The sequence below is a fragment of the Carcharhinus amblyrhynchos genome, chromosome 21 (assembly GCF_965287045.1).
Source record: "Carcharhinus amblyrhynchos chromosome 21, sCarAmb.v2.hapA, whole genome shotgun sequence".
NCBI classification, from domain to species: Eukaryota; Metazoa; Chordata; class Chondrichthyes; order Carcharhiniformes; family Carcharhinidae; genus Carcharhinus; species Carcharhinus amblyrhynchos.
This window is the reverse complement of record NC_137344.1, coordinates 50,534,312-50,553,548: the sequence shown is the minus strand read 5'-3', so window position 1 is coordinate 50,553,548 and position 19,237 is coordinate 50,534,312. Positions and strand designations below refer to the sequence as shown.

The 19,237-nt window shown below is 40.6% G+C and overlaps 1 protein-coding gene and 1 long non-coding RNA gene across 5 annotated transcripts in view; one reads left to right on the top strand and one right to left on the bottom strand.

Annotated features, from left to right (window-relative positions):
- Positions 1-19,237, bottom strand: part of recql5 (RecQ helicase-like 5) — a 113,485-nt gene that overhangs the window by 41,667 nt on the left and 52,581 nt on the right. For all 4 annotated transcript variants that reach the window (XM_080209149.1, XM_080209153.1, XM_080209152.1 and 1 more), the window contains 3 exons: positions 3,539-3,766; positions 1,350-1,449; positions 709-745 (listed from right to left, as the gene is read on the bottom strand). In XM_080209149.1, coding sequence (XP_080065275.1) covers positions 709-745; positions 1,350-1,449; positions 3,539-3,766 — 365 coding nt within the window. The remainder of the gene's footprint in view (positions 1-708; positions 746-1,349; positions 1,450-3,538; positions 3,767-19,237) is intronic.
- On the top strand, positions 9,083-18,172 carry LOC145356431 (uncharacterized). Its single transcript, XR_013889135.1, has 3 exons — positions 9,083-9,245; positions 15,099-15,297; positions 16,118-18,172. It is a non-coding gene; the product is annotated as an uncharacterized LOC145356431 (long non-coding RNA).

Here is a 19,237-nt window from a genome sequence, read left to right as displayed (position 1 = left end):
TCTGGAATATGCTGGCTGAAAGGCTGATGGAAGCACATTCAATAACAAATGTTCAAAAGGTAACTGGATAAATACTTGGAGAGAAAAAACGTACACAGCTATAGAGAAGGGAGGGGGATTAATTTGATAGCTCTTTCAAAGAGCCAGAATAAGCACAACAGGCCAAATGGCCTCCTGCTGTGCTGTATAATTATATGAATGTAACTTGCACCAAGAATGTTTGATATCAACTCTGGGGTAAAAGATGGATCAAAATTCCTTTCTGTAACAACAATATCTGAACAAAGGGGTAGATGAGGTAAACAGTGTAGAAGTAATTAAGGGGATACTAGATAAACGTACAAAGAAGGAAAAAAACAGGTTATGCTGATAGGGTTAGATGACATGGGATGAGAGAGACTCATTGTGGAGTACAAACATTGAACTAGTTGGGTTTCCGAGCTGTAACACTTTACAACAAAGAACAGACTCCTCCAAGTTCAACTCAGAAGAATTCAGCATTCATAAGAACATTCAAGAGTTATTTTCCATGGTCACATTGTATCAGAGAACAAAATGTGATAGTGCGTAGTCCTAGTCTTTGTACTGGTAGCATAAAGACGCCGATGGTGGGACCATCAAACATGGTGTGCAAAGTTCCTACACATTTTCACAGGGAAATCATATGAAACCCAACAGTATAACTTATAAAATGCTAAATATACTCACCAGGAGGTACAAGGTCCTCTTTTGCAGGCTCTCCATTCTATGAGAAATAGAGTTAGTTAGAGTTAGAGATTAGGAGACACCTAATAGTTAATTTATTGTCACAAGTAGGCTTACATCAACACTGCAATGAAATTACTGTGAAAACCCCTAGTCGCCACACTCCAATGCCGTTTGGGTATGCTGAGGGAGAATTTAGCATGGTCTATGCACCTAACCAGCACGTCTTTTGGACCATGGGAGGAAACCAGAGCACCTGGAGGAAACCCACATAGGCACAGGGAGAATGTGCAAACTCCATACAGACCCAAACCGGGAATTGAATCCAGGTCCTTGGTGCTGTGAAGCAGCAATGTTAACCACTGTGCCACAGGAAGTGGAGAATCTGATCACACCATTTTCCATTGTTATGTCCCTTTTGAGATTTGTGATTATGCCCAGGCTGAGATATGGCTTATGATGGAGACTCTATTGTACTTCAGATCTACACTTCCTCACACAAAAACTGCCGCAGACTGTTCAGTGGAAAACAGGAACAACTAATGCTTACCCAGCCCATATAACACAAACTGCATTTTTTGCTACCAACATCTAGCAAATTGGTCAGTGATCAGATGATCAGTTGATTCCTGCATCAACATTACCTTGCGCAGCTTCATCTGTTTCTGATAAAATGAATTCCATTCCTTCTTTCTGGATTCATTGTCACCATCTGATTCATTGCCATCGTTTTCATTATCGTATCTGAAAGAGAGTACAGTCAACTAAAAACAAGACAGATTGCACCGGTCAAATAGACTAGCCTCCAACAATTTATAATGGGCCATTTCACACAATGTTACAACTCGCACATTTCCACAGTCTGTCTACAAAGATAGGTCAGTGGGCTCTGCCAATAGTGATGCTTCCTCCTCTTAAAAGCCAAGTTTGGTGTCACCTTTAATCGCTGCTTCCTGAGATACTTATTTTCTCTCTCACTAGTTTTCACTTTGCGGTTAAAATCCTGCACTGTGACCCAAATCTTTTAGCAAGGTTTTTCCAAACAAAAAATCATTATGCAGACATTTCCAGCTTATCCAGTCTATATGGTTAGAATGGTCAGATATAGCTTGTTTCACTGTTGTAAGGAAATTGGAATGTGTAACAAATTCATTATCAACCAATATCACCATTTCTAAACGAATAACTGTTTAACATCCACTCCTGAATTGAATTGGTTTGGATTTAAGATGGGTTATTAGGAAAAACATTTTCACTGAGGGGTGTGTCTGGAATTCACTGCCCAGATTAGTGGTTGAGGCAGAAACCCTCAGCTCATTTCAGAGGTACCTGGATCAGAATTTGAAATGCTGTAAACTGCAAGGCCATGGCCCAGGTACTGGAAGGTGAGATTAGAACAGGCAGCTAGTTTTTTTTCAGCTGGTGCAGACACGATGGGCTGAATGGTCTCATTCTGTGCCATAACTTTTCTATGGTTCTGTGAACGAGACAAATACTAGACTTCACCCAAAGTCAGTTAGTACAGTTCTCCTGGAAGCTCAGCTGATGAAAGACTGCCGCTGAACTGACTTGGCCCAACACAATTACTTAGTTAAGTGCAAGAATATAATAATCACGCAACACTGCCCAGAGTCTCAAACATTGAGAACTCTTTCTTCTATGAACTGGAGCATCAACAGTACTGTCGCAAATTAGTGTTCCAATTTAAAATTACAGCACTGCGACTCTGAGTTTGTTTATATACAGTGGAAGGGGTATACCTTAGTAAATGTAATGCCTGCTATTAATTAGTGAATGCAACATTATACCTGCTGGTAAATACACATAATCCACTCACTGGTATACCGTACATACTAACAGATACAATGCAATAACTTCAAATTAAATTTAAACTAACTTTATTTCCATATATTCACTCTGTGGACTTGATAAACTGTTGAGTGCAAGTTAATCTAACTCCCCCTAGTTTCTATACAACCAAAACTGAACTCTCCACTTGCCTAAACATGGAATCAATTGTAAGTATGCAAGCTGCAAGTTTCTGAACTCACTGAATAGACACAGAATTCAAAATGTTCCTGTTTATAATAATCTGATAGCGTGCAGGTTACTGAATGTGCAGAAATCAGTCGGTTTCACATTCTGCAACTTGTTTCCAGTCCTCAGGCTTGTTAAATCAGCAATTTAATTCCTCATATTTTATTGTGAGGTGCTGCTGGTTTTCCAGTCATGTCCATCAGCTCTCAAAGATAACGTGAATTGTCATCCAGATCTGAAGCCAAGTTAGTCAGTCAGAATCAAACAGAATTTCTCTTTAAGCTATTGAACTGAAACCGACAGCTAGAATTGGGTTTTGTTCAGCTCTAGTGCAGTCAGTCAGAATGAGTACTTTTCAGCAGATACTTTGTCCAATACAAACCTGGTAAGCTTTCAAACGCTAATGAATTACTCTGCCTCTTTTCCTACAATGTTTGATCTAATTGCCAACATATCATAGAATCCTACGGTGCAGAAGGAGGTCAATTTGCCCATTGAGTCTGCACCAACCACAATCCCACCCAGGCTCTGTCCCATAATCCCATACATTTACCCTGACACTTGGAGCAATTTAGCACGGCCAATGCACCTAATCCACACATCTTTGGACTGTGGGAAGAAACTGGAGCACCCGGAGGAAACCCACGCAGAATGGGGAGAATATGCAAACTCCACACAGACAGTGAACCAAGCCAGGAATTGAACCCGGGTCCCTGGCGCTGTGAAGCAGCAGTGCCAACCACTGTGCAATATATATTGCAAACATCGATGGTAAATCTTACCATAATAAACCTACCTCTCAAAGCCATAGCCTTTCCTTCCTCCTTCATACAGATCAGGGATGTACCCAAATGGCCCCTGAGCTGTTGGCTTTTGGGCAGATGCCTGGGCCTTGTTCATATCAAATCTCTGAAGAGAATCCAGCTGTCTCATCACAATCTCTGGGTTCTTGCAATGATCGCATGCCCGATTACAGGCTGGCACCTCATCTCCAAAATACTTGGCAATGGCTGCATGTCGACACCTGAAAACAAACAGAGAGTTAGTCAGCTCCAAAAACCATGGCCTGACAGCACCCTGCATCATTCTGCAGTGACAAACTCCCCACATACTTAGCAATCAATAAAGAGGAAGCACACCATGTTTTTTTGAATATGTTTTTGATTAAAATACAAAACCCATATTTAAGTCCTAGTTTTGCTGCTGCCCCAGTTATGTGCTAACCACTACAAAGTTCCCTGCAGTGATGCAAACATGACTTAGTGACAGGCCCTCCGCCAATTATTCTCCATCTGGATTTGTCTTCCAGCAAGTCCCCACAAAAACATAATTTAGACAATAATGGACCAGAGGAGCAGGTTGATTATCTTCTCTTTAGGTTGTTTTTACTGGATTAACTAATTCACAGAATACCAGTTGCTCTAGAATATTACAATATGTGCTGGTTGTCTCACAAATTAGAAGTGTCACAGGGCAGAACGTAAAACACTGATCTAACCACATAAACTGCATTGTACATTCAAGCTTGTTTTCCTAGACATAATATTTGAATGGTGGGTCTTCTAGCCTCCATTCCTAGCCTGATGTTCTTCTAGCTTTACATTATGGTTTACATACAAAGTCTTCTGTTATAAGGAGTCCTTGGAAATTTTACGATACAGGGGGTTAGCCTCAGAAACAAGAACATTTGAGAGATTCCAGTCTATGACTTCACCTTCCCAAGTGTTATGGCTCAGGTTAGAAACTCCAAAGTACAGCCCGCCTGAATCATAAATTTTGCATCTTGATTTTGGCTAGGATAAGCAGGAGATGTTTCACTTCAGATACGATTCAAGTGACCCAGTAGGGAACTTTCATCAAACAAAGTTTATTTAAGAGTATAGTTAACATATATCAGATGAAAATTAGCAAGAACATTTATCAATTATAAACAAGAAGCAAACAATAATAATGTGTAACTCTTAACCAATGTTCCAATCAAATCAATCCCATAGGCAAAAGACCCTTTCAACAGTTTTAACAGTGTATTGACTAATGCTCACATGATACTGGAATTTGAGTCCTTTGGTTGGAGAATTGAAAACTCTCAGTCTTGATATGCTCAGAACAGGTTGAAGTCAGAACAACTTCTCAGACATCAGGGACGTGAGACAAACTAACAGCAGAGTCTCTCTTTCAGGAAGGCAAAACATTGCTTTAAGAACTGGAGCAGAATTTCCAAATAAAACAGGGAGAGCGGTTCAGCTTGCAATCCCTGTTAAAACACAACTGCAGCTCAGAACTGAAAATGAAGCCTTAAACCCACTGGGAAAAAACTGTCCAAAAACACATGACCATCTTCCTCACAATGCAGGATCATAAAACTAATCCCAGAGTAAACAAAAACAACCCAATTTAAACCACTTAAGTAGCAATAAAAAGGACTCATCGTAGTCAGCCCGACAACATAATGACATCAGCTTAAAGCTATGAGTTGAGAAACACTGACTGAGAGAGCTGTAGGAGATCATGATTTAAAAATAAATCTATTAAAAGGTACACCAATGTCACACCAGTTAATTAAACAGCAACAAGTGTGTGTGTAAATTTAAAATTACACAAGATTGAAAGACGGAATTGCAGAAAACAAACTCTTTACAAAGGGTGATTATAATGTAGAATTCTCTGCCACAAACATTATTGATAAATTCTATTTTGAAAAAGACAAATATTAAAAGCAATAAGGAACGGGCAGAGTGAGACCAGCTTACGTAGAATCATTGAATCCTACAGTGCAGAAGGAGGCCATTCAGCCCATCGAGTCTGCACCAACCACAATCCCACCCAGGCGCTATCCCCATAACCCCATGCATTTACTCTAGTTAGTCCCCCTGACAGTAAGGGGCAATTTAGCATGGCTAATCCAGCTAATACACACACCTTTGGACTATGGGAAGAAACCAGAGCACCCGGAGGAAACCCATGCAGACATGGGGAGAAACTCCAAACAGTCAATGACCCAAGGCACCCTAATACATTGTCACTGTACACAGCTCCAAGTCCGGACTTTAAGAATGGCACAATGGGCCGCAATTTTGAGAAGGCCAATGATATAATCTGCATTCAGTGCAGAGTGCATGCACTAAGTTGACACCGAGGGATTGTATTGCTGTTAAGACAAAGCAGCCCGGACCCATCACTGATCAAAAAGCACACTGGTTTTTCTGGAATCCCTTCGGAGACCTGAAATCCACTGTCTCCACAGTGACAACACAAAAAGTCCTCTGCTGAGCAGCAAGTCTGAAGAGTGTGGAGAGAAGGCACTGGGAACGAGCATGAGTAGCTGTTATTGTGGAATCAGAAAAACAAAAGACATAGCAACACTTTAGCAACAAGTTAGCAATAAAAACTTAATGGAAAATAGCAGCTGACAGGGTACAAGTGAAGTTCAAGTTTTTTGGGCAGCAATCAAATGGGACAGAGGATCCAAACGTGCTGATTTTCTGTTTACCACCCTGCTTGCTGCAGCTCCAATTTATTCCATTGGAGGCTGAAAACCCACAAGAGCTGACTCTGCACCTTTGGTTGGAAATAAAGACTTGGCAGCAGCTTTCAGGTCCTACAACGAGTGTCCCATATTACTGAGACTTTGGAATTCTGATACTAATGTGTGTATCGACAACAGGAGCGCTGACCACTGCCATAGAAAACTCCATCTTTATGGCTGGGATACCACTGAATCTTGTGGTTTGGGGCCACAAAAAACAAAAGCCAGCCAGGCCCTCCCCAATTTAATCCCTGTTCATCAACTGAAGCCAGAAAGAGTGTATGTGGACATTCCACAAGACCAGGATTGAGCCTGGCTGCAACAGCAAGCCCTATGGTTGAACAATGTACAGGTGTCCACCATTCAGGTCTGCATACAAAGAATGGAGACCAAGCACAGGAGTATGGCCAGGATTCTGAAACATACACAGGAACGATGGGAAAGTGGGACTTGATGCAAATTAAGATTATGGGCTGCAGAGTTTTGGATAAGTACAAGTTTGGACAGCATGAGGTGTGAGGCCAGCCAGGGATAGAACGTAGAAACATAGAAACATGGAACATTACAGCACAGTACAGGCCCTTCAGCCCTCAATGTTGTGCTGAGCTATGTCCAATTCCAAGATCAGGCTATCCCACTCCCTATCATTCTGGTGTGCTCCATGTGCCGATCCAATAACCGCTCGAAAGTTCCTAAAGTGTCCGACTCCATTATCACAGCAGGCAGTTTATTCCACAAGCCAACCACTCTCTGAGTGAAGAATCTACCTCGGACATCCCTCCTATTATCTCCCACCATGAATCTTATAGTTATGCCTCCTAGTAACAGCTACATCCACTGAGGAAACAGTCTCTGCATGTCCACTCTATCAATCCCTCTCATCATCTTATAAACCTCTATTAAGTAGCCTCCTATCCTCCTCCGCTGCAAAGAGAAAAGCCCCAGCTCCCTCAACCTTTTCTCATAAGACCTACCCTCCAAACCAGGCAGCATCCTGGTAAATCTCCTCCGCACTCTCTCCAATGCTTCCACATCCTTCTTATAGTGATTTGACCAGAATTGCACACAATATTTCAAATGTGGTCTCACCAGCATCCGGTATAGTTGCAGCATAATCCCATGGCCTGCGTAACATCAGTTGTGGGAAACTTCCTGGGATCTATCATCAGGCATAGGGTGATTGAGCACTTGGACAAGTATAAACTGAGCGCCAGTAAGAATTTGTGATAAGTAGGTCACGCCTGACAAAATTAGCTGTTATTTTAAGGAGGTCACTAATATGGTGGATTGGGAGCATCAGCGGTTGTTGTCTAAAACAAAAAAAAGGCATTTGACAAGGTCAAATGAACCAATGTTGAGTCTGGATGACCCTTCGTCAGATCTACGAAGGGTCACCCAGACTTGAAACGTTGGCTCTATTCTCTCCACACAGATGATATCAGACCTACTGAGATGTTCCAGCATTTTCTGTTTGTTTCAGATTCCAGCATCCGCAGTATTTTGCTTTCATCTTAATGTTCTCTCGAGATGTATTCTGGGTGTCAAATTTTCATCACACTTCATAGATTAATGACTTGGATTGAGGAAAAGAGCATATATAATCTAAACTTGCAAATGACACCAAGTGAGGAGGTTGTGGGTGAGTTGTGGAGATTGGAGCAGGAAGTGAATAAAATTGTGTCAGTGCTCAATGTGGGGAAGTGTGAGGTTATCCGCTTAGGATGCGAGAAAGACAAATTGGAATATTTTGTCATTACTAAGTGATTATGAATTGTGGGGAAAAAAGGGTTTCAATGTCCATGTACACAAGGCAATGAAAAACAATGCACAGATCTGAAAAGTGATCAAAATCACAAATGGAATGTTAACCTCTTATAGCACAGAGAAGGAAACAAAGCTTCAGTTGCACAGAGTCTTGGTCAGACCCAGTCTGGAATACTGTGTTTGATTTTAGACACTGCAGCTATTCCTTTGGAAAGGGTGTGCAGCATAGGATCATAGAACGATACCAGGCGAAAGGGGTTCAAATAACGAAAGCAGGTTGTTTATGGTGATCTAACTGAAGTGGTTAAAACATGAAAGGAATTTTAGAGGGTAGAGACAGAGATACTACTTACTGTGGTGGAGAAATCTAGAACAAGTGGATAAAACCATAAAACTGAAGTTCAGCCATTCAGCAGCAAAATCAGGAAGCAGTTTTTCAAAGAGGAGTAGAAATTTGGAACTCTCTCTGCCAAATGGCTATGGATGCTGGGGGTCAAACGAAAGCTCGAGGTTGATTAATTTTGTTACACAAGATATCAAGGGATATGGAGCATGGGGGTGTGGCGGCAGGGGAGGAAGGAGATGGTGGTGGTGTAAAGAAATAACAGTTGAGGTATAGATTAGCCATGATCTAACTGAGTCACAGAACAGGCTCTAGAGGCTGAATGGCTGCCTCCTGCTTCTATATCCACATGTACTTTGCTCCAGCGATAGGAAAAAGATCCTGTTAAATCAGGTTGGCAATGTTGGAATTGAGTAATGGGGAGCTAACTGCACAGCACAGGCTGAAGCTGGAGACAAATACTTTGTCTGTCAAAAGTATTTGTATAAGCAATTAATTACGGTGCTGCTCCCTCATTCTCTGAGCACAACAGAGAAACAGTTACTCAAATTGGTCTGTACAAGTGTGACTTTGCTACTGTTGTGCTTGCTGCAATGAAATACCCATTAATAGTTGGACAAGTATTGCTGGGTTCAACCAATGCATTCCTATGTCTATAAGAGCAGGCTTTGTCCTTCGTTTAGGGGCTGAGCTACAGCAAACACAGCTCCTATATTCTCTGACCAAAGGCCAACAGCACCTCAAAGAGCTCACTCACAGAATACATCCGCAGTGTGAACATAGCTGCTTTTTCAGTGCAAGCAAAGTATGTACAAGCCATACGGCAGAAGAGAATGTGGCACTTCAGTATAACAAGTCTACGAGGTGAAGGTAAGTACACAGCTTATTTCATTAAGACATGCTGGAACTTTCTTAAAAACTGGAGGCTTTTGCAAAGAAACTTAACATTCATAGTAATATACCCAAAATATAAATATACCAGGAATGTAATTGCAAACTGAATTTAATTTTAGGATTCCCCACAAAATGGAGAAGGAAACAGGGTGTAAAATACAAACAATCGGAAACTGGCAATGGAAGAGAACTATACAGCTGCACTGAAACCCTTTATCAAATTGGGCTCTCTAAAATCATCAGCTTTCTGCTTTGCTTTATTTGTTGTCTGATGAGCACATTACTTCTCTGCCATATACGAATGAAATGAGAGCGTTGTTTCCTTTTGGGGGCCAATCTTTATAAACGGGTCCTCCACCAGGAAAAGGTTGAAAAGCATTACTGTAGGCAGGGGCCAAGAGTCTAATGATTTCCATAAAAAGACAGATTAACCCTTTGAAAGCAGCAGGAATCTTTCAGCATTGCCAAGGTTTTCCTTGTGAATCCTCTGAATTAAAGTCTGCTCAGCAGATTTCTGCAGTTCTGTTTCAACAGACAAGTGAAGCTAGTGTTGAGATTGGCAACTCAGTACAGTCAGCATTCAGAACAGTAGCAGAGATTAGGTTACAATGGGCAAGAGGTTGTGAACAATTTGGCTATCCGGAGTTTGTGTTCATTGGTGAAAGGATGAGTCTAAAGCTAGTTTTGTTGTATCAGCTAAGTTTGTTTTCAAGACAGCTCAGCAGTGTCAGACCCCCCTCCACTGTTCCAGCTGTATCCACTTACACTCTGCACAACTGATTAAACCAGATCAACAAATTGAGAACAAGTGTTCATTCACAGGTGAGCCCATTCTCAATGATCTTATTGCCTTAATGTAATTGCTGATACATTCACAGATTCCCTTCTTTTTTAAAATTAAAGCTTTGGAAAAATAAACACATTTCTTCATTCCAAGCAAAAGGAAACAAAATCCGCGATAGATCCTACATTCCCTTTACCATATGTATGTAAAATAATCACAAAGCAAAAGAAAAATGTTAAAACATCCCTCTTTCAATAATTCTTGGAGTAGACATCTCTTTTTGTAAAAAACAGCCTGCTTATTGGTAATTTGCGTCAACTCATTGTATCTTCAAGATCTTAATTTTCTCTAACATTTCTTTTATGCTAGATAGGTTTATTCTTAGCCTTTTTTCAGTGATGCTTTTCATTCGGTAAACATTATCCCACAGAGACCAGTTATCAACATACCATTCTGTGGACAAACTTTCCTCACATTGTCAGAAATACTGTACTCAGGGCAGTGTTTTGGATAACTAGACTCCTAAATCTGTTGCTTTTACTAATGCTAGTGTTTGAACATAAGGTGTTTCTTCACTATCCTTTTTATTTTCTTTGCTTCGCAAACCAACAGGCAACATTGATCATTCTATCTCATCAAGAGCATGACAAATGCTGCTGTGCTAGAATAGCATGTGAAGCATCACTAAAAATGACCAATCAGTTCACCCAAGGCTGAAAACTTGTGTACATTTCGCTTAATTTAGCTTCTTACATGTTTTATTTGTTCTCAGAACTTAAAACAATAAAATATAAACAGAATCCCCACGGTGCAGAAGGCTATTCCTTCTGTCCATCGAGTCTGCACCGACTCTCCAAAAGAGCATCTTACCCAAGGCCGCCTGCCCTATCCACATAATCCCATGTATTTACCATGGCCAATCCACCTAACATGCATATCTTTGGACTGTGGAAGGAAACTGGAATGCCCAGAGGAAACCCACAAAGACACACGGAAAAGATGAAAACACCACATAGTCAACCAAGGCTGGAATCAAACCCAAGTCCCTGGTGCAGTGGGGCTATACTGCTAACCACAGTGCTGCCTTCCTCAACCCTAGCGTATTTCTTCATAATACTCAGTTCCACTACATCGTAACTAGCCTGAGTCTAGTCTGAGTGAACAACCAGTTCAACTGCCCAAACTTCTTGATTGGTTGTTCCTTCCTTAGATGCTTGGATCCTCTTTTTGTGAGGATCTGACCAGATTTATTAGGAAGCGACTAACATTTTCTATATAAGATTGTTGGTTCAATGTCACTCCTGATCTGCCAGATTTTTTCCAGAACCTCAGCTTTAATTAAAGTCTTTCTGCTTGCAAGCAATGGGCAGCACAGTGGCATCATGGTTAGCACTGCTGCCTCATAGTGCTAGGGACCCAGGTTTGATTCTGGCCTTGGTTGATAGTCTGTGTGAAATTTACACGTTTTCCTCATGTCTACGTGGGTTTACCCTGGGTGCTCCGGTTTCCTCTCACAGACCAAAGAAATGAAGGTTGGGGATTAGCCATTTAAATGCACAGGGTTATGGGGATGAGGGAATTGGACCAGACTAAGATGCTCTTGGGCCAAATGTCCTCCTCCTGCATCTAGAGATTCTATGATTCAGACAAGCAGAAAATGTACAGCTAACGCTAGTCACTTCGAGAGCAAGGGAGCATCTGACAGAACCAAGGGCAACTTTGGATTCCTGCCTTATACTGAGAGACACAGTAAAAAGTCTGACAACACCAGGTTTTAGTCCAACCGATTTATTTGATAGTAAACGCACAAGCTTTCAGGTTAGTCCCTTCGTCAGGTACAGACTATACTCCCCAATTATTTGCGAAGAGCTCTTTACATACACTGCCCATGCCACACCATTTGCAACGTGGTTGATCAGCCAATATTTTATGCAAGATGTCACCCATCACTGCATGCACGCACACACACACACACACACAATTACCAAATGGGTTCTCAGCTCCAGTGCGCTTAACTATGATATTCAAATTTTCATACATCTCAAAATTGGTGAATTCCCCACTATTATCTGTCACGAATTTCGTTGGCTTTCCCAATCCTTTTCCCACCTGTTTCTCCTTGGGTTTTATCAAAATGGTCTGTTTGTCCTTCCCATTTATTAAAATTGGTAAGCTAAATCTGGTCACCATATCTATAAAAGTATAGGAAAAACCCCATCTCTGTCCCATACTTTTAAGTTCATTGCTACTGCATTGTGAAATTCCCTGGCTAGGGACAAGCTCACAACAGGACGTGGTGTCTTTCTGATATTTTATACAAATTTCACACCAAGCTGTGACTCGCTCAATAAGTTACATTCCTTATCATGCACTCCAGCATCTTGCAGTAAAGCTTTCAGTTTGTAGTGATGAATATGCAAACCATCTATACAAATTCCAGATAATCATCTTTTTGTTCACCAAATTCTTACTCTTAAAAAGTTAACCAAACTTCTTGAATTCTTTGATGAGAAACTTCTGGCTTCTTTAATGTAATGATGCCGATGTTGGACTGGGATAAACGCAGTAAGAAGTCTCACAACACCAGGTTAAAGTCCAACAGGTTTATTTGATAGTAAGCCCACAAGCTTTTGAGGTTTGCCCTTTAGTCAGGTGAGACAGTAATAGCCTATTCCAGTAAAATGTAGATCTATGGCTTTCCTGAACACGATCGCTCCGTCATTCTTCTTGTGCAGCGGCATCTGTGCTTACATCATCCAAGACCCACTTAACAATAAAGATATATTGCTAGAATCCATGCCTGCACTGATGAAAGATTGATCCCAGCTATCCTACAAGGGGGACTATCCTTTTGGAAGAAAGTGTGTTATCATCTCCAAACCCAAAGCAGATAGAGCTTTCACACTCCTTAACCTTCTACTGATCTGCCTCATCAAGAGACTCCAGGTAGCAGTTAAGTCAGTCCACCTCTCACACAGTGAAAATGCAACTGCTGTCTAAAATGGCATAGCTGATTGAACTAGTCTTCAAAATACTCATCACTGGATTCAAACTCTCAGTAACCTGACAATTCCCCTCATCATTTTAAGCCTTGGGATTTTCTGCTTTGTGTTATTTTAAAAACTCAATTCTATTGTTGTGGTAAATGTGATTCCAAACATTATGCAATTCACCAACACTGATTAGCCATTTCCCAGTAAGTCTCACAACACTAGGTTAAAGTCCAACCAATTTATTTGATAGTAAACTCATAAGCTGTGATTATGTAAGACTGTGTTTACCCCACTCCAACACCGGCATCTCCACATCATAGCCATTCCCCACATAGTTCTCCGGTTTATGCATTTGCAGTCACCATCTCAGACCCCACTTTTTGTCTCAACTTTCAAATCAGTAAAAGGTACAACAATCTTCAGACTGCTTATGATTGTTGTACTGGAATCTGTGTTTAATACTTGGACAATGTTAAAACAAAGAGGCCTATTTTCAATACGAAAGAAGATGGAAACACACTGTCTTACAGAATTTTTAGGGCAGCAGCCGTTTGGTCTAAAAGAGAGTCTTTACCCTAGAATTGAACTCCCATCAATATTAAAAGTCTATCAACATGAGAAGTGTATGAACGATTGAATAATGTAAATTTGAGTACTAACTCCTGGATGTCAAGTTTAATCTCTTCAGTCTCTTATCAAAATTAATAACACATTCCTCCATAGACTGATTTCTTAAAATTTATCAAAGGCTGACCAGGCTTTACACAGGTCCAATAACTCATCCTTTTTTGTAGAATTTATCCAAGAACGCTAACAGAAGGTTGATATCCAAACCAAATCAATGTTCCATTCTGAAAGCATGCTACTCCAATTTTACTTTTTTGCTGACAATGGCAAAGCCAAACCTTGTAACTCTCAGGGTAATGGAGTAACCCATATCCACACATTAACCTCTGTTTTCCATTCCTTATATGATTCTGCCTCTGAAAAAAATTGGTGGATAATCAAAGCCTGATATTTTACATCTTCCTTCTGCTATCCTGGAACTTGATTTGTCGGCAGTAGTATACTTCCCTTTCCTTCGGAGGATAGAGACAAAGACCTTCTTTTTCTGCAACCAGTTACCAAAGCCTAATATTCACCCCGTGCTACAATGTTAAGTACAATAATTACATATGGTGAAATAATTAATCTGAAGCTCATTACCCCAGATGGGTTTATTTTCCAAGACGACTCAGGAGGGTGAGTGACCCCACACTGTTCCAGCTGAGTTCATTTACAGGTGAGCCAAAGGTGATCATGCTTTTAACAGTGCAACTGGCTTAACAATGTAATTGCCAAACTATGCAATTGCTGAAAAATTGACAGGCGGTCAAGACAATAGAACATATAATGTAAGAATTTGCATTTCATCTTTTACTATCTCCGGGTACTCCAAAATTATTTAAAGTAACTAAGAGTTTCTGAAGTATTGTCACTTCATGAAGGAAGCTAGACACAAGGTCCCACAAATGGTGATGCACTAATGACTCGATGGTCTGTTTTAGTGATTTTGGGATTAACATTGGCTTGTACACTAGGGGCTAACTCCCCTGCTCTTCTTTAAGTAGTGCCATGGGACCTTTCACATCCATGAGGCAGCAGACTGGGCCTCAGCTTAATATCTCACTCAAAGGAGTCATCTAATATTGCAGCACTCCCTGAGTGCTGTACTGAAGTGTCAGGCTGGATTATGTATTCAGATCTGGGGAGCAACCTTCTAACTGAGAAGCAGGAGTTTCACTCACTGTACCACAGCTGACACCATGTTCAGAGTAAAACACAGGAAGAAAGAGAGTAAAACACGCAAGTTCTAAAAACTCTCCAATGAAAATGTTAGCCAATTTTTGGATTCTGTCAGACTTCATTATACTTATCCAAGCTTTATTTTCATTGCCTCTGGGAATGAGAAGTCCAGAATCTTTAACTGCTCTAAACCTTTTTCAGACTCTTTCTCTGTCTAACAACCAGATGTGTCTTAATCTTAAAATGTAAAACTGTTCTCTTTTACAGACAATTATCCAGTGACCATTAAACATTTGCTGTGCAGTCGAATTGCTCTTCCATTTGTTTCTGCAGCTCTCTGTCAGAATGTTTATCGGGCTCGAGGATTTGAAGCCCGTAATCAACAATCTGATCATCAAAATTCAAGAATTCCAGCATTCTGACATTGTCAGATTCGTCTCTTTTCTGATCATCCTGATATTTATCTGTAAGTACTGCATAACAGAGTTGGGTGGAAATAATTACAGATTTGCTCAATGCATTCCTCAGGCTTGAAACAGGTCATTGATGAGGCACAAGAAATTACTGAGTCTTTCTATACTAAAGAACTAACATTAATCAATCATTCAAGATGATTCATCCAAGGAGCACAGTCCTGAATCACTGAGCCAAAGCACATGAACAGCTTCTCTGGACCACTTCAGACAGCAATGCTGTCCTACAACAGACATGTGTGGTCTTACTGACCACCTGAAACAAATGCTTGCTACTGAACATCCCAGAGTTGGCCAGAGGTACAAATGTACTTGTTCAATCAGATCATGTCCAAGGCATAATGCCATCTGGCAATATTTAAACATAATTGTATTTCTTAATTTTTGGACTCCATAAAGTTGGAAGAATAGCCTGACTAACGAGACGCTATTTGCTCCCTGCTGGTTGTCATCTGTACTACGTTAGAAAGTTGCTAATCAAGATTCTGTCAAAGTTTCCTGATCTCTTTGATTCAGCACTATGCTGGGTATTATGCATATCCAATAATTGCTGAGATTGAAGAACTCCCTATCACATGAAGTGGTTGAGGCATAGAGGTGTTTTAGGGGAAATTAGATAATCACAGGTGGAATAAAGAAATTGAAGGACAAGGCGATAGATTGACTTGAAGTAAGGCTGCAGATGTTCTCACAGCATAAACTCCAGCATTGACCAGTAACCCAAATGGTTCTGCACTATAAATTTTAACGAGAGTTACTACTGGGTAATTCTGTGAATTCTGCAAAGATGACAGTGTTCTATCTTATTCCCAGGTACTTTTCTCCTGCTGTTTTTCTTTCCTGTTATTTACTGCTGCTGTTCCTGCATTTGCGGCAAAAAAAAAGGTGGCCAAGTGAAGCCCAAATCACATCCCTAACAGCAAGAATCCCTGATGGATATTACAACACAAAAGCAGCTGGTGGTGGTGCACACTGGAAGAAAAACTGTGCTGTTTATCTTTGTCCTGTGTCACCTTGTGGGAGCAGAAACTTCAAATCACAATTAAGGTGAAACAAAACATCTAGTCAAAGATCAATGCAGTCGGGCCCATTATGATAGTTTTGCTGATCGATTGGTTGGATATCAAAAAACATCTGAAAACCCTACACCAAATTAACATAAAACATTAGCCAACGCTCTAAACTTCTTCATCGAAATACATAATGCCAGAAGCTTTTGAAATCTTCACTTTCATCTTATGTAAACTCTTCATCAAATAGCGCAGCTCCTAGCAAATGCACCAAGTGGCAAAATACTGGAGGTTTGTCCAGCAATGCCAACAACAACTACAATGCACTACACACACTAGGAGAACCCAGCAACCTCCATCTGAGCAACAAGCACAATAACCATCTTCCAACCTAACAAACTCCACAAATCATCCTGTCCTCATTGAGACTGGTTGTAATTCAGCTCAAAGACTGTAACATAGCCATATACAACACGATCAGCAAAGACACCAACTAATCTTCTGTGATACTGAAGAGGGGTTATTTCAGCTTGACAGTATACTCCAGTTACTGCAGTTACCCATATAGCGCCCATGCAATTAGATATTATAATCTGGTTAGGTCACCACAGGAGCAATTCCTGACCACAGTTTCCAATCACAGTACATTCCTGCTACAACCAGGGTGCTATCACTCTTACATCAGCTTTCACAGCACTGCTTTTAAATGCCATCTGGCAAACATGATATTCATGCTAAAAGCTATGCCCTTCGGAGCAGCATCAGATCATTGCTCCTGTTCAATCTATCACTTTTCCTCGATCTCTCAAACAGGGCCTTCTGTTGGGTTGCTACACGTTCTTTACTATGATTTATATTTTACAATTCAAGGTGTTTAATAAATTGTTGCAAATAAAGGAATGTAACTGATCTGTTCACAACGCCAATCTAATCAAACGATCAGAGCCCCTCGTATTACCAAACTAACTGACCAGTACAGATTGATAAAAAGCATTGACTGCAACACCTCCTCTCCCACTAGATATGGATTGGTGGGATGTGGTGTTACAATGAGGAATATCGATAATCTATTGATAAACAACTGCTGAACGGAGCGCATTGCAGAAACAGAACACCAATCGTACAGAAAAGTCATAAACTCCTGCACGCAGTGAAGATTTTGACACACATTCTTGTGGAACGTAACACAGCTGTCACAATTGGCACATTTCAACAAATTCTGAGCTTATTATTTGATAATGGTTTTTAAGCTCATTTATCACAAGGAGGCTCTAATATCTATCCTGTCCTGCTCTCCAAAAAGGAGCAACTCATTAAAAGCAGAAACTTTCAAAAAGTTTCTGTGCGGTGAACCTTCAGTACTCATGCTCCTAAAGTGCGAGTTGGCAAGCCGTCCATGAGGCAGAGAGAGAGAGAGAGAGAAGGGAAGCATAAGTCACAGCCAAATCAAGTCCTATCTAACAGGAGTCTACACATAAGCAAAGGTAAATGAGTTGCTCTCGTCTGAAACATATGAACTTAGGGGAAGGCACTGGCCTAGTGGTTTTATCACTGGAATGATTAATTCAGAAACTCGGCTAATGCTCTGGGAACCCGGATTTGAATCCTGCCACAACAGCTGTTCGAATTTACATTCAATAAAAATTACCCGGCATTAAGAATCTACTGATGACTTTGAAACCATTGTTGATTGTCGGAAAAACCTTTCTTGTTCATTAATGTCATTTAGGGAAGGAAATCTGCCATCCTTTCCCGGTCTGACCTACATGTGATTCCAAAGCCACAGCAATGTGCTCGACTCTCAACTGTCCTCCAAGGCCAATTAGGGATGGGCAATAAATGTGGCAAGCCAGCGACACCCATGTCCCATGAATTAATTTTTAAAAATATGAATTGAGAGATCAACCCTAACTCCTCAATAGACCAGAGGTGAAGCCTGGATCCAGGCACCACATTAATCTTTTACTACTGGACCAGAGGAAGCAGAAATATTTAATACTGTTAATGTCTAACATGATTTTATGTGCTTCACTAATTACAGAAATGGCTTGTCTTTATTTTATAATCCATCATATTTCTGGATTCCTGAGAACCAAATCCAATTAACTGTCTTTTGAATATAGTTATATTGTGACATTAGACTCATTCCCTTATTTCACAGCTTCATTACCCTTTAGACGTACAAGTTGCACCTGTAATAATCTTTTTCCTAACTCTTTGATTTTTAAGCCTGGTCTCAGAATTTGAGCAATTTTGTTAATTGCCATCATAATCTTGAAAAATTAAGTCACTTCAAAGTGTCTGAAAGAAAATAGGCCCTATTTCTTTTCATAATCCTCTAATTAAGAAAGAGAGGAGATAGACAAGAGTGGTGAAAATAATGCTGTTCCCCTGAAAGGGGAAGTCCTCCACAGCCAACTGTAAGCCTTCTAGCACCTGTAAAACCAGTAACCTGGCAGATCATTAAACCACAGTTAGCAAGTCTTTGCCATGTGTATATAGCCTTTGTAGCAGAAAGCTGTAGCAGCTGCCAAGGGCTTCAGAACTCAAAAAAGGTTATCTAGGATTGCAACGGGATCTTGATAAATTGGGCCAGTGGGTTGACAAATGGCAGGTAGAGTTTAATTTAGATGAATGCGAGGTGAAGCATTTTGGTCGATCAAACAGGGCATCACTTAGTTAATGGTCGGGCGTTGGGGAGAGTTATAGAACAAAGAGATCTAGGGTACACGTTCATAGCTCCTTGAAAGTGGAGTCATAGGTGGACAGAGTGGTGAAGAAGGCATTCAGCATGCTTAGTTTCATCGGTCAGAACATTGAATACAAGAGGTGGAATGTCTTGTTGAAGCTGTACAAGACATTGGTAAGGCCACACTTGTACAGTTCTTGTCAGCCTGTTATAGAAAGGATATTATTAAACTAG